This window comes from Zea mays, chromosome 1 (assembly GCF_902167145.1).
Source record: "Zea mays cultivar B73 chromosome 1, Zm-B73-REFERENCE-NAM-5.0, whole genome shotgun sequence".
NCBI classification, from domain to species: Eukaryota; Viridiplantae; Streptophyta; class Magnoliopsida; order Poales; family Poaceae; genus Zea; species Zea mays.
Window position 1 is genome coordinate 43522689 of NC_050096.1, and position 14791 is coordinate 43537479.

The 14791-nt window shown below is 45.8% G+C and overlaps 3 protein-coding genes across 4 annotated transcripts; 2 read left to right on the forward strand and 1 right to left on the reverse strand.

Moving 5' to 3' along the window:
* The first annotated feature begins 2066 nt into the window (after positions 1 to 2066).
* Positions 2067 to 5031, forward strand: LOC100285887 (APx1 - Cytosolic Ascorbate Peroxidase). The gene is made up of 9 exons (NM_001159274.2): positions 2067 to 2338; positions 2448 to 2622; positions 2723 to 2788; positions 3915 to 3963; positions 4104 to 4189; positions 4271 to 4350; positions 4499 to 4601; positions 4674 to 4732; positions 4805 to 5031. Exons 1-9 carry the CDS (start codon positions 2220 to 2222, stop codon positions 4818 to 4820), a joined length of 753 nt encoding a protein of 250 aa, NP_001152746.1. The 5' UTR covers positions 2067 to 2219; the 3' UTR covers positions 4821 to 5031.
* An 879-nt stretch (positions 5032 to 5910) lies between these two features.
* On the forward strand, positions 5911 to 8506 carry LOC103634485 (vesicle-associated protein 2-1). 2 transcript variants are annotated; one of them, XM_008656213.2, is made up of 5 exons: positions 5911 to 6032; positions 6142 to 6256; positions 6369 to 6510; positions 6618 to 6644; positions 8027 to 8506. In XM_008656213.2, the coding sequence occupies exons 1-5, from the start codon at positions 5912 to 5914 to the stop codon at positions 8144 to 8146; spliced, it is 525 nt and encodes a 174-aa protein (XP_008654435.2). In that variant the 5' UTR covers position 5911; the 3' UTR covers positions 8147 to 8506. The 2 variants fall into 2 exon arrangements, with proteins under 2 accessions (XP_008654435.2, XP_008654440.2); XM_008656218.2 differs by having other exon boundaries at positions 8030 to 8506.
* Positions 8507 to 9369: 863 nt separating this feature from the next.
* On the reverse strand, positions 9370 to 12193 carry LOC100272353 (uncharacterized). Its single transcript, NM_001146836.2, has 5 exons — positions 11757 to 12193; positions 11280 to 11409; positions 10717 to 11187; positions 10451 to 10634; positions 9370 to 9760 (listed from the first exon to the last, which is right to left on the reverse strand). Exons 1-5 carry the CDS (start codon positions 11927 to 11929, stop codon positions 9588 to 9590), a joined length of 1131 nt encoding a protein of 376 aa, NP_001140308.2. The 5' UTR covers positions 11930 to 12193; the 3' UTR covers positions 9370 to 9587.
* Positions 12194 to 14791: the final 2598 nt, after the last annotated feature.

Consider the following 14791-nt stretch of genomic DNA (forward strand, 5'->3'; position numbering starts at 1 on the left):
CACAAGAGGATCTAGTAGATCTCCATTTAAGCATTGCATCCATCATTGAAAGGATGGACTTGAAGCAATTATAAAAGACTTAAAAGTGTGGTTCTCAGGGGGAGAAATTTGCATACTCCTAAATTGAATCTTGAACAGGAAGTTCAAATACCTAATTATAGCCTTAAGATTAAATGAAGAAAAATGTGATTTGTACTCTTTTCCCCTTATGTGAGTTTTCAATAGAAGTTTCTCACGTATGGTTTTTAATGAGACAAATCATGCAACACAGCAAGCGTGAGCCATGTACTCTTTCTCCAAATTTTCCCACTGGGTTTTGTGGAGTTTTGGGACATGTGTATCTCACGGCAAGAGGGCCAAGGGGGAATGTTAAGAAACCAGTTTAGGCCCCGAAGGCCCATGTGACTCATCTAGCCAAAACCCTAACTATGCACTATATATAGAGGAGGACATCACCATTTGTTGTAACCAGTGAACAGAATACATGAATGAGAATATCAGTTCCTCCTATATCTTTGTATCTTCAGTTTTTTATAAGTTAAGAAACCTTTGTACTACATTCAGTAGCAAAAGGTTCTTAACACGAATCACCGCCGCGCGGGTGCCATTACCCGTTGTCGCGGTGCGCGTGCGCATTTGATGCGGGGTTGGTGCGGATTCCTCGCAGCAGCAAATGGGGGCCGTTGCTGGCCCGTGGCCGGGTGGGGTGGGACATGGCTGTACTGGGTGCGCTATTTTTTTAAGCCGGAATATGCTTCCGTTGCTCGCACGATCTGGTCTGATTCCGAGCTTTTTATCGTCCTTCTCTACGCGGCTACGCCGGACGTAGCGAGCTGTGACGGCGTACTGTGCTGTGCTGCCTCTGCGACTCTGCGTGACGATCTGCTGCGGCCACTGCGGCGTAGCGTCGAGAGGAGCGGTGACGGCGTGCTGTGTTGCCTGGGACAGAGCAGCGAGGAACGCCTTCCACACTCGATCCAGATAATTTAGCGCTTGGAGACAGTAGACGATTGGAGCACGAGCACGACGGATCCGTTCCTCAAATGATGTTGTTCGCGAGTTCTTTTTTATAAAAGAAAATGTCAGTATACAGACGACAGTACGTAATCTGGACGAATCGATTCGAGGCGATAGCTGATCTGCCCGTCTCACCCACCTTTGGACTTTGGGTTGCCGTGGTCTGCCACCGGCACCGGGTCACAAAAATGTCTCTGCAGCTCGCGTTCAGAACAGGAAGGCATCAGGCTGCCATGCTTCTCAAAGCCGGGATTCATGGCTGGCTTGCCGTTGCTGCTTGCGCGCGGTGGCCATTGAATTGAACAGTGCGTGAGATAGAGGACGGATCATGCCGGTGGCACCCTGCTCGAGAATAGTGGCCGGCGTTACTATTTCAGCAGGCCAGGGCCAGTGGGCCACCCACCGCTCGCCTCACGTGGTCCGCGCGTCCGTGAACCCGTCGCTGCTCCGGTGGCCTTCCAAAACCCATACACCTAAGAAAGTTTCAAATTCTAACATTTCAATCATTCAAATATCAAATAATCACACAAAAATAAGCTTAACTTCAAATATTACGAACTAGATGATTACATAATTTCATAGTTAAACAAACAATATACCAAGAATGATTTGTTTAACTAAGATAGACTTTATTAGACAATAATAACGATATACTACAAGTACATTTTATCCATAAACATGCAGCTATAGGTAGTATCTACCCATATCCGTATGCATTATCAACGAATAGAGATTATTGTCCGATTATTGTCCATTGACATATTCAATTTTATAGAGATTATTCTATACCGTCCTTATATGATTATATCGAGTAAAATCTGTTGCATTTCTATATCATTTTTATATCGGTTAAAACTACTGGTCATTGAGATTTAGGTTTCGGGTAAGTATTACCATCTCTAATTCTGAGTGCCCACCTGAGCGCAGACGATAGCGTTGACATGCCACACGGCCCAATCATGCCCGTCCAAATTTATATCCTTTCTCCCCGTACGATCGTTCAGATTGACGGCCATGATGCACCCTACGAGAAGCTTCCCTTTCTCCTTGTCCTTGCAACCCTCCGCCCTTTCGGTTGTCGCAATATAAACTTGCCGGGGAGCGTGGCGACCATTTGCCCCCAGCAGATCTTGTGACCCTCCCTCAGCCGCGTCGCGTCGCATCCTACGATCCAAAGCTCTCTCTGGTCGCAGGTCGCAGCCATGGCGAAGAACTACCCGACCGTGAGCGCCGAGTACAGCGAGGCTGTGGACAAGGCCAGGCGCAAGCTCCGAGCCCTCATCGCCGAGAAGAGCTGCGCCCCGCTCATGCTCCGCCTCGCGTAAGCCTCTTCTCCCCCACCTACCTCCCCTGCGCTGCGCGCGGATTTCCAGATCTTCGTGGGCGAGTTTTTTCGGTTGCATGATTTGGGTTTCCGTTTGGTCGCGCAGGTGGCACTCCGCGGGGACGTTCGACGTGTCGTCGAGGACCGGCGGTCCATTCGGCACGATGAAGCATCAGTCGGAATTGGCTCACGGCGCTAACGCGGGGCTGGACATCGCGGTGCGGCTGCTCGAGCCCATCAAGGAGGAGTTCCCAATCCTCTCTTACGCCGATTTCTACCAGGTCTGTCCCTGACCCCGCATCGATCTGGTTGAATGATTCGATCTGCCTGAACGGATGTGCGTTTTGACCACGTACCTTTCTGTCTCTGCTCCTGTTGCAGCTCGCGGGAGTTGTGGCCGTGGAGGTCACCGGTGGGCCTGAGATTCCCTTCCACCCCGGTAGGGAGGTGAGATTTTCGTCCTTTTTTTTGTCGTCCATCTTTATCTGCCTTTGGGTTTAGCCAGGGCTTAACCTTTTGTTTCGAAATCTCCGAAGAGGTTGGTGTGAAGATCGTTTGGTTAGATCGTGGTTGCTTAGTACGACCTATCTATTTGCCTTTTACCATTTGCTTGGTAGATACCTCTTACAGTTAGCGATAACCATTTCTTCATGACACGTGATTTTATCGCTGCAGGTAACCTTTGTTTTCCTGTAAGCTTTGTCTCTGATGTTTGTGTCCACTAGTTCAGGTTTCGATTATTTTATAGATATCATATTGAACATTGTGCTGTGAAAGTTAATTTACCCATTTAGTGTAATCTTCCTCAATATATGAGATACAGCTGTCAGTATGTGTATAGTTAGTACTCCGTATTTCATTGTTTGTTTGCATTCCTTGTCTCTTGTAGATGTGGTAGGGTAGTCCTATTACTAACTCTAATGATTTTTTTTTCATACTTACAGCTCTCCAGGGTGTTTGAGGAAAAACATCAAAAAATTTGTTGCTTTTAGAAGCTGTTTCTAACATCAATGGTTCCTTGGCAATTAGAAAATGTTCATATAGCCTTCGTTTTGTGAAGTACTGTTGAAATGCTTGATTTCTCATGGACAAATAATCAGCCGTTTTGTCATTTCATATTGGTGTTCTCCATCCAACTTTTTAGTGCTTTGAATGATTATATATACTTATTCACAGTACCTGTTTTGTGCCGTCTAGATAGTTCTGGTTGCCTTACCCAGATGATGTTGTGCATTATGCAGACCACGCACACGTATGATCCCAGTTGATACGTTGTCATATTATACACATAGACCATAAATTTTCTGCATGTTGTCTAAAGCTATCTATTTTCCCGTGATTTGTCATTATGATGTTGGGTGACAATTAGTTAACATTTGGTGATAAAGTTGTTTGCTTATACCCCCCTTTTTCTCTTGAAATTCTTATAAGTATAGAGATTGCTCTTGAAATTCTTACAAGTATAGAGATTGGCATGACTGACTGATAGTATTTTTTGTTCCACCCCTTTTTTGTCACCAATGTTTGTCAATGTAAACACCTAAGTATTTACATCTTTTATTGTCTCTTTCAGGACAAGCCTCAGCCCCCACCTGAGGGCCGCCTTCCTGATGCCACTAAGGGTAGATCTCTCGTCTTCACTATGATTGTCTTGAATGATGAATTGATTGGTTATATTTACCACATGTTCTTCATTTGCCAATTTTCTTGGCTAGGATATACTATACTGTCATTGATTTCTTGCTGCCCCTTTTTTAACCAGGTTCTGACCACCTGAGGCAAGTTTTTGGCAAGCAGATGGGCTTGAGCGATCAGGACATTGTTGCCCTCTCTGGTGGCCACACCTTGGTTTGTTACTGTCACTCATGTTTGTTTCAGGTATGTAATATGTATGCTTGCACTTATTTAATTTTCTTGAGGTTTATTTAGGGAAGGTGCCACAAAGAGCGGTCTGGTTTCGAGGGGGCCTGGACTACAAACCCTTTGGTCTTTGACAACTCTTACTTCAAGTGAGTCTTAGTCTCGTTTACTATTGAAAAGCAACTGCATTTAGTTAGGAAATACTTAAAATTTGTTTACCTTGTTATGTCATTCCTGGCCAGCTGACTGCTACACTAGAAATCAATCTATTCCATTTCTCCCAAACTATTTTCGTAGGGAACTTCTGAGTGGTGATAAGGAGGGCCTTCTTCAGCTCCCAAGTGACAAAGCCCTGCTGAGTGACCCTGTCTTCCGCCCTCTTGTCGAGAAATATGCTGCGGTATGTCTTTCGGTATTGTTATAGGTTATTATGGAGATCTGTAACCCACTGATTATTTGGTGTGCCTTGTAGGATGAGAAGGCTTTCTTTGATGACTACAAAGAGGCCCACCTCAAGCTCTCCGAACTGGGGTAACCATTGATTGCACAAATTGTGCTTGGTCAATTTTAACAAATTTGATCGTTTACTCTTGTGGAATGCAGGTTTGCTGATGCTTAAATAGACCCTATCCTGGAGTGATACATTCTGCTGCATGTGGTCTTTTGCATCTGGAGTCAATGTGAACAAGCAGATTGTCGTATTGTCTTTCTCGTAATAAATTTGTCAATGTTGAGCCCTTAGGCTTGAATTGTGGGACCCTTTGTTCGTTTTCCTAGACTCTGATGCTGTATGCAACTGAAACGAGTAAATCTATGATCTTAAGGCTGCAGTATGTTCTTGTGTTACTGTGCGTTTATCTAGTTTCCGTTGGTTCGGTTCACAGCTTGTGTGGTTTAATAGGTTGTGCTTGTGCTGCGTGACTGGTCGTGCAACTTGAGTCCGAGTCTTCCATAGTTCCAATTTTCTCTTGGCGGCTAACACACTTGATGTGCCTTGCTATCCTATGATCGGAGTATATTCCAATGTCTAAAACATACCTAGGTGGTGTATCGGATTTTATAAATGATGCAAATGATTCCTAACAATTTAGTTACGTACAAGATTTAAAATTTGGTTATTTTAGATTTTTCGTCTTTGTCCGTGTGCTGCACAACACCTTGTAACAGAGTGGCGCACGTTGTGAAGGACCTGATGACCAATCTCTACTAACTATTAAGGGGGCAGTGTAGACTGCCTCTGCTCCCGCAACGCCAGCAACTCGCCGCTCCCGCACGCGCCAGCAATTGTCTCCCGCGTGCGCCGCCAGCCATGGATTCCGCACGACCGCCGCGGATTCCGCGCCCACACAGCCAGCCATGGCACGGAACGGCCGCCTCCCTACGCCCGCGGAACAACCGCGCAGAAACCCCCACGCGCCGTGCCCTCGCTAACCCCACCCCAGCCGCAAACGCCCGCGGAACAACCGCGGAGATACCCCCGCGCGTCGTGCCCTCCGTACGCACCCTAACCGACTGCAACCGCGGGGACGCGACCGCCGCCATGGCCGCTTTCGACGCCGTTCCCCGCCTCTCCGCTCACCAGTACAACCAACTCCATCTCGCCGCCGTCGACCGCTCCTCCTTCCACAGCCCCCCCCCCCCCCCCCCGCCGCGCGCCGTATCTTCGCCCACATGCTCCAGGCCGCAGCGCCGCCCTCCGAGGCCCCCATGATGCAAATCTCCCCCGTCCCCATCTTCGCTGCATTTCAGGTCAAAACAACATCGCCGAGGAAGTATTTCGTCCGGCCGAACGCGAGCATCGTCCAGCCATGGGATTCTTGCACAATAACGAGTAAGCACCTGTTTCTCCATGGACCATGGCTATGTTTAGCATCCTCCGCTTGGATTTCGATGTGTGGGTGTTTGTGTCTCCCTACCTTCTCTCCCATTTGGGGGTGCAGTTACCCTGCAGGCACAGAAAGATTACCCACCAGACATGCAATGCAAGGATAAATTCTTGATTCAGAGCACGAAGGTGGCCACCGGTACCGAGATGGATGAGATCCCCCTGATACGGTGAGCAAGAAGTGCAGAACAGATTTGTAAGGTTTATTAGCGTTGCATTATCTCTATAGTGAAATGATGTCCACAGCCACACGCTATACACGGTTACATTACATGTGCGCAGTTCAACAAGGAAGGCTGATAAGGTAATCGAGGAAATGAAGCTCAAGGTTGTCTACACATTACCTAGCTACGGAGGTTCAAATGACTCTAGCGTATCATTTTTAGGAAGCCGGAGCTTCAAAGCAGCGTCTGACGATCTGATGGTGAGACTGTGGCAGCTCTCTTCTGATATGTATGGAACTTGTGATTCACTTATAAATTTTCAGTTGTAACTCTTACTGTCGATTGTATCTTTGGCCGTACTTTTCAGATGCTGAAGAATGCAAGCCTTGAAGAGGTAATACGCTCTATGCCAACAATTCTTACCATATTTTTTTTTACTTTGGGTCTTCACTGAAAACAAGTGAATTCATCACTTTTCTCTGACGAATTCATAGGACGAATAGTTTTGCTAACTTGAATATTATATGCTTGAAGCTTTTTATCATGATTTAACATCGTGTGGCACATGAACAATCTGTTTCTTTACACATTGATTGTGCATTGAGAGAACTGCTACTTCTTTCACGTTGGATTCTTATAGATTGTTTTTAGCTTTTCTTCATACCTATTTACTACCTCTGTTCTAAATTATGAAGACACTTTGGCTTTTCTATACAAAGTTTTTTTCTCTATACACTAAGATATACACTATGTGTGGATACATTTAGGATGAAGTGAGTATAAGGATTTGCTACTTATATTTTATAGCTTTGGCTATATTTCGGTGTTTTTCTTGATATCTATCTACAATGTGTCACATTATATTTATTTTGCCTCTATACTAAAACTAAATTAGTAAACATAACTGGAATTTACATGTTTTATAAACGTAACTGGAATTTACTTATATTTTTATAAACATCACAATGGCTGGGTTAAAAGGTTTCAACAATACAAAATCATTTGTTTTTTCTCTAATTGTTATGACTTGCATGTCTCTACGTTATTGATCAATTATAAAGTTGCTGCATTGGTAGGTCTTCTAACTTTAGATTATTATGCTACTGCGATTGTGAGAATTGCAGAGCATGCTACTCTTTGGGTCCCTTACTCACTTTTAGGCTTTAGCCTTCTAGATCGTTAACTTCATTCTTAAGGAAGCTTCTGCGATGTCTGTCTGTGGCCATTATTATTATGTTTATTAATGATATGGTATGTATTTGTTGTCGGGTATCAGTATTATTAACTATTAACCTGTTACTTGCATGATTTATTTGTCCTCACTTAATTTACTGTATGGACGACATTTTTCTCATCCCTCAGTGTTCACAGTGTCATCATGATTTTAGTTCATGGACTACTGTTATAACCTTTTCCATGAATAATTAATGTGCTAGCGAATTCATTCTTAATTCATTTTTTCTGTGCCTCAGAGTCCCTTTCTTTCACATTTGTTCCTTTATTTCTTTTCAAATGCCCTATAATATTCACTAAATTTCCACTGGACCTATGCTTATAAAGTTATTAATTTGTTTGCATCTAACTTGTTTCTAGATATTTGTATGTGTCATCAGCATTTCCCCAAGAATATCTGATCATTTTACCTTTTTATTCAAGTTATATAAAGCCTATGTTGATTTGTCTCTTTATTGTTTTGATATAACATTCTTCTCCTACCTGTACTAGAGCTCAAACCATTGCCATTGAATTAAGTGCAAACTACCTGATTAATTGCAGCAGCAGCGAAAACATTTCTCTCGGCGGCAGAGCGAGAGCGGATGTAGTCCGTGCAACGGCGCCTGTCATCGGACCCGTGGGCATCCGCGTCCACGACGTGATCATCAAGGGAAACACTAGGACGTAGGACGATCTCATCGAGGTGGAGGTTGCTGAGCTGCTCCGCGCCGCCAGTGTCTCTACAGTGCGACTGCACAATCTCGACATCTTCGACGCCGTCAAGACCACGCTCAACGCGTGGTCGCTCGAGCTGCCTGGCACCACCAACATCGTCATCGAGGTCGTTGAGGCGGCCAACCCCCTCACTGCCGTTGGAGATAGGATCCTTACTCCTGCAATCTGATGTATTCAGAATAATAGTTTATGAGTAAACCTAATGTAACTGCAATCTAAGATGTAGTTTTATATGTTGTATGCAGTTCTTCTGTAGCAAGTGGAATAAGGTTCAGAATCAGAACACGAGATACATGTATTTTTTCCCTTCTCTGTATAGTTATATTGTTTTCATTGTTGAATCTGGTGTACTATTTTCCATGATCTGATGAGGAGTATAACTTACTTTACCTATACTAATTGGTGTAATATCTTATACTAATTGGTGTAATATCTTCCATTTCTGATAGATGTGGTTGTAACTGTCGCAATGTTCATATTAATTGTCTTATTCTAGATGCAACACTACAGGACAAAATTGGATGGCTCTTTGCACCTTTGGTGCTACTTCGGTTTATTTTAATTGGGAGCGTTGAGTTAGTGAACATACACAAATACAACAGTTACGTTCTAAAAGCCTATAATCCAGTCTACATCATCCGGTATTTTAGACGAGGCAATTATGAGATTTGGACATCTCCTAGAGGGGTGATGCTTAGCATCACATGTTATTGGCAATTTAACTGCTACTTTTGTATCAATTGTATGATGAAATAGAGTTATCTATATGTCTTTTCTATCAACATTTTTAAATATTTTCGCTCCGTAGCAACGTACAGGCATTTATCTAGTGAGTCATTATGTTGATAGGGTTACTAGAGTGGCGCATGGGGTGAACGTGGCTAGTGATTCAGCCGACTCATTAAGTTTGATGAAATTTATATTTTGTTCCAACTTCTAACCAAAGTGTCACCTACAATGGACGCTAAATTCTAACAGCGGAGTATTTAAAAAGTAGTCAGAATTTAGAGCATATGCTAAGGACTAAATACATGTTTGCTTGGATTAAGATATACGTAAAGAGGGCCCACGAATACAAATTATCACTAAATTCTCATATAACTTGAAAATGATACCATTAACCATCACATCACCTTTTTTATCTTGGTAGTTGGTACAACTCATCGCCTTTTGATCCGAACCTTTTATGTTTGGTACAACTCATTAGTCATTACAGGGACGCCTGAAACCTGCAGCGACAGATTACACGGCCTCACAGACACAGGATGGTTGCCTTGGTTCGAACATCAAAACAAACAAACAAACAAATGCAGCCTTCAATCTTATATTACGCCTATTTACAAACACCGTGCATTAACGAGGAATCGTGCACGGATCCGATCCATCTCTAATATCGGAAACTGGGGTTCAGCTCGATGGCCTCGTTGAATATCAGCTGCTTCATCTGGTCTTCTGTCAGAGCCTGCCGCTCGAAGTCGAACGAGAACGGCTCCGTGCAGACGGGCTCGTCGTCGACGTCGTGTAGCCGCTCCAGATACGGGTGCGCCAGCGCCTCCGCAACTGCATGGCAGAACAGATCCCGGTGACTGTGAGAAGTGCGAGGACAAAACCTGCCATGGTGCCATTCGTGAACTCTTACAGTCACTGTATATCTATACAGGCAGCCCATACTACACATCATATATATGCTAGCCTTGTAATCTAGAACCATAAAAACCCAAAAAAAAAAAATAAAGTCTGCTAATCTGAAACCAATAGGGGGTTGATTGGTTGATTCTCTGAAGTAAACTCCGCTGGTCTGGACAGCTGCCTGCCTGCCAGTAGAGGAATCTAATCTTCAAGATTATCTATAGCCTTTGCTGTTTTTTTTCCATCTTGAGACATGTTTATTTTGTACGCACATAGCCGTCATCGTCACTTCGGCAAAGGCGATGTAGAGGAGGCTACGAAGCCGAGGATGGGTCAAAACAGCAGCAGCGCTTCAACCATCACTCCATCAGTACGCCGCTGCAGCTGTTTTTGAACCCTATTGCTATGTAGCGTAACATATAGAGTGGCCAGTGCGGACAGCATTACAAAGAGTGTAGTTTTTCTTTTAATAAAATGTACGAAGAAGTGGGAGCATCTGCGTATTGCTCCTACTAAATCGTAATAGTCAACTGTCAACACGGCACGAGAACAGAAAAGAACACGTGCGAAAAAAAACAAGCTAGGTGCAGTAGGCTCGCTGCGAGCCGCCGACTGACTGACCTGTGATCCTCTGCAGCGGGTTGAAGGTGAGCATGCGCTCGATGAGGTCCAGCGCGAGGGGCTGCACCCGGGGGAACAGGCTCGCGAACGGCCGGCGCGGGAATTGCGGGAGGTGGCGCATGTACTTCCGCGCGTCCTCGTTCCGGGTGAAGCCGAGCTCGTCGTCCGTCGGCGTTCCAATCACCTGCCAGCGCCGGCGACAACCACCAGGCGTCAGGGCACTTTGCTACTAGCTAGGGAAGGAAGGAAGGAAAGGACCCGCGTACCTCGGTTATGAGGCGCATCTGGTGCATGTGGTCGCGGCCGGGGAAGAGCGGGCGGCGGTCGATGAGCTCCATGAAGATGCAGCCGACGGACCAGACGTCGATGGCCGCCGAGTAGTCGGTGGAGTTGAGCAGCAGCTCGGGCGCGCGGTACCACCGCGTCACCACGTACTCCGTCATCATGTCGCTGTCGGAGGACGGGCGCGCCAGCCCGAAGTCGCAGATCTTGAGGTCGCAGTTGGCGCTGAGCAGCAGGTTGCTGGGCTTGAGGTCGCGGTGGATCACGCCGGCGGAGTGGATGTACTTGAGCCCGCGCAGGATCTGGTACAGGAAGTACTGGCAGTGCTCCTCCGACAGCTCCTGCCCGGAGCGGATGATCTGGTGGAGGTCCGTCTCCATGAACTCCATGCCGATGTACACGTCGTTGAAAGCCCGCGGGATCGGCGGCGGGATCACGTCCCTGATGCCGATGATCTGTTCGTCGGTCGGCGTCAGCGGATGGATCCAACTGTTCAAGCCAGGAAATGTGTACGTACGCGTAATATAATCCGGCCATGTGTGCTTACGTTCTCGTGGTCGAGGTGCCGCATCAGCTTGATCTCCCGGAGCGTGCGCTTGGCGTCCATGTGGTTGTCGAAGGCGTTGGCGATCTTCTTGATGGCCACCATCTCCCTCGTCTCGAAGTTCATCACCGAGCTGCGCGCGTCCCCGCAGAAGATGATGATGATGGATATTTTCAGAATTATAATCAACCACCAGTAACAATTTCCTAAAAATGCTTTCCTAAAAGGTGAGATTCTAGAGCTCGCCAACCACTGCACTAGATACTAGCTTAAATTAACCGAACCATTAGCTAAATACTAGGTGCAGGCGTGCAGCTGCAATTCGCGCTGTCCAGGAAAAATGGACGTCCGAACAGATCAGTCCATGACCATCATCCTGCTATTCCCTATGAACTAGTAATTAATCCTGACACTTGGCAATCATCTTTTGCAGTCCGCAAGGAATCAGCCACGGCTCGAGCCTGAGCATGCAGAACGTACCAGACGATCCCGTAGGCGCCGCGGCCGATGGGCATGACGGGAGGCTGGTACTTGCGCGTGATCTCGAACAGGTTGCCGAAGATATTGTACCGGAGGAACCGGCCGCCGTGCGTCACCGTCGGCTGGAATTCGGCGACCGGCGGAGACCCGTCCATGCCTCCGGCGGAGCTCATCTTCTTCTTCCCCGGGGCCCTGGCTTAGCTTATTTATTCTCGTCGACGAGGAAGAGGAATACCGGCTCAGTCCCGAGCAGACAGGCAAATCGGGCAAAAATTGGCTCTATATATCTCTCTCCCCCGCGGCCGATTTGTCAAAAGAGGGAAGCGCTGGCGAGGGATTTTTATAAAGAATTGGGGGGGCTGAAGCCGAAGCAGGAGCAAAGCCTCGATCGCTGCCGCCGGGTGCTCTGCCCACGACCGGGCGGGGGGCCGTGTGCCTTGTGCGTGACGCACGGCACGGCCACTGGCACTGCTCCGCTACGGACGGCGCTGATGGGAGGACCTGCTCGGATCCAACGGCGGGGCAGGGAGTTTGAACGGACCAGCAAGGACGCGCACCCACCCGATCGGATAACCGGCGTCGCACGCGGTTCGGGTGATGGGTGCGGTGCGGGTGCGGACTACGGAGGATAGGGACGCTGTGCTGCGACAGTGGGCCATCGTGTCAGGGTCTCGGCGCACCGGCGAGCGGGTTGGCAATTGGCCGATAGCCTTCGAGGCGAGTAGGCGACGACGACGACGACGACGCGTTGTTTTGCTGGCGCTGGCGCTGGCGCCGGATTGGACGGCGACGGGGACGGGGAGAGGTGGCCGGTCTGCTGCGGCGTTTGTGACCGTTGGGCCAGGGCTGATGACGATACGATTTGCGTGCGTGCGTGACCGGCCGCGCCTGGCGCGGTGGTTTTTGACCGCCCACGTCGTCGTCCTCAGTGGCGACGTGTGGAAATGGAATGACGACTAGGAAATCCTGCGCGCCGACTGCTCGACTGCAGTCCATCAGCCATCAGGTTCCCATGACCCCGCGCTAAGCACACCGATGAGGTCTGAAGATGGAGCCCCAAGAATAGTGGAATCATGGTATGAATCCGCTCTATTATGATGTGTTGTTTTTTCTAACCTTATTCATCATGTCCTTGCGCTGTACCTTAGTGGCTTAGTCCACGAACTTGGTTGTCATGTCACCTGTCAGCACCCCTCATCGACGAAACGCGCCGTAAGTGCTAGTCACAGGATGAATCCATTTTATCAAGCATATTGCACGAAATATAGGTTCACCGGCGTACCCAGAGGAACCTCAGTCAGTACCCATGGAAGTCCATACTTCTACATGCTGCTATCAGAAATTATCAGAGGTCTAACTACTATCAGACCCATGATCCTAGCCCCTAGGCCCACCTTGTCAAGGAGCATGATCTCGACCCCTTGAAGCAATAACTTTGTTCTTGCCACTGCCATCCATAAGAACGCCCTAAATCCTAGGCGTCTTAGGGCTCCAAATCCTCCTTAACACCAGGGTGCTTTTAAACCTAGTTCTCTCGATCGTCTAGGATCCTCTATGGGCCCAAAAACTCCAAGGTCTTGGCCTCAAATAATCCCAATGGCCAGGCCCCCGAGCCCACCCTGGCTCTATGGTCTTTCGAGAGGATAAAACAACTCCTAAAGAAGCACAAGCAAGACTAAAGAATATTGTTGGCCACTATCATAAGGACAAGATGACCTTCAAAGGTATGGCATTGTGATCGGAATCGGCTCCTAATGGCAGCATAGTAATGGCACTTTGGAGAAGGCTATCATGCACCATGTTAAATGTGATATCCGATGTTGCAGTCTTATAGGCATACTAAAGCCACGACACTAGCATCAAACATGCTCAATGTCATTGTTCGATAAGCGTCATTGAACATGCAGTCATGTTTGAGCATGCCAGGTTAACAAGTAATATAAAGTACAGAATGCTACACCATGTATCAACTACACCATAACAGATGGTATAGACTAGTACTCGTCCAAACAACGAGATATATTTGTTTATACGACATGTACGACTTCCATTGCAGCAAGACATCATCAACATTGTGGCATTGACAAAGACATGACACTATGTATGACTCCACAACCAAAATAAGATTGGCATTGTTGGATCGCTATAGAGCGAGATTGATAGTCCTACCGACTTGTAACTCTATCTCATCCATTGGTCTATAAAATGGAGTAGAGCGACGTAAAACGGGGTTCGATTCCGAATCATCTTGTATGATCTAAAGGTGTACAATGTCTAAGGGAAGCCATAAATGTGAGGTAGAGATCATTAAGCTAAATCTTTTATCAGAACCATAAGGGAAGGAAAAACAAAGAGGCCATGATGTTCAGTGTAACTTGAGCATGTAATCTTTTTTTTTTTACCTTTTTGTTTATCAATCCATCACATACAAGGATATATATGGTACGCCACGCTCTATGGTCTGAACATCTGTATGTTGCTCCTCAGGTTTCGATATTAGAATGTATCCAGGTTGAGCACATATCTAGATTACATTTGGGTATATTCGGTATCCTAATCTCCAATATCAAAATTAATTGAATTATAATAAATAAAATTTAATAAAATAATATGTTAAATAAAAATCAGATAATAAAAATTAAAATGAATGCCCATTCCGTTTATCTATATTTTTTGGAATTATAAAATTACTGCACGAGTAGAGATTAACATATTTGTGTATATGGAAGAGACAAATTAAACCAATACAGTTATCAATTAAATATCAATTAATATTATGTTTATATAAATATTTACCATAAAGTTGTAAATTATATAAATATTTTACAAAAATAAAATTAAACTAAAGTGTTAAAATAATTTACAACAACAAATATATTAGATTCAAACTAATAACATTAATTAAATCTTTATGTATCATTAATAATTTTAAATTAACAGTAAAAGTTATTTGTTGGTATACTAGTAACTAGTTTTAATACAACATTAATAATACTATTAAATACTTGATCACATGTTGTAAAGTGAAATGTTTT

Coding starts and splice junctions, on each gene's coding strand:
- LOC100285887 (NM_001159274.2), top strand. CDS start 2,220: ATGGCGAAGAACTACCCGACCGTGAGCGCCGAGTACAGCGAGGCTGTG. Junction 2,339..2,447: donor CCGCTCATGCTCCGCCTCGC/GTAAGCCTCTTC, acceptor TTGGTCGCGCAG/GTGGCACTCCGCGGGGACGT. Junction 4,351..4,498: donor TTTGACAACTCTTACTTCAA/GTGAGTCTTAGT, acceptor CTATTTTCGTAG/GGAACTTCTGAGTGGTGATA.
- LOC103634485 (XM_008656213.2), top strand. CDS start 5,912: ATGCAAATCTCCCCCGTCCCCATCTTCGCTGCATTTCAGGTCAAAACA. Junction 6,033..6,141: donor GGATTCTTGCACAATAACGA/GTAAGCACCTGT, acceptor TTGGGGGTGCAG/TTACCCTGCAGGCACAGAAA. Junction 6,511..6,617: donor CAGCGTCTGACGATCTGATG/GTGAGACTGTGG, acceptor CGTACTTTTCAG/ATGCTGAAGAATGCAAGCCT.
- LOC100272353 (NM_001146836.2), bottom strand. CDS start 11,929: ATGAGCTCCGCCGGAGGCATGGACGGGTCTCCGCCGGTCGCCGAATTC. Junction 11,410..11,756: donor GGCGCCTACGGGATCGTCTG/GTACGTTCTGCA, acceptor GGACGCGCGCAG/CTCGGTGATGAACTTCGAGA. Junction 9,761..10,450: donor CCCGCTGCAGAGGATCACAG/GTCAGTCAGTCG, acceptor TCTGCCATGCAG/TTGCGGAGGCGCTGGCGCAC.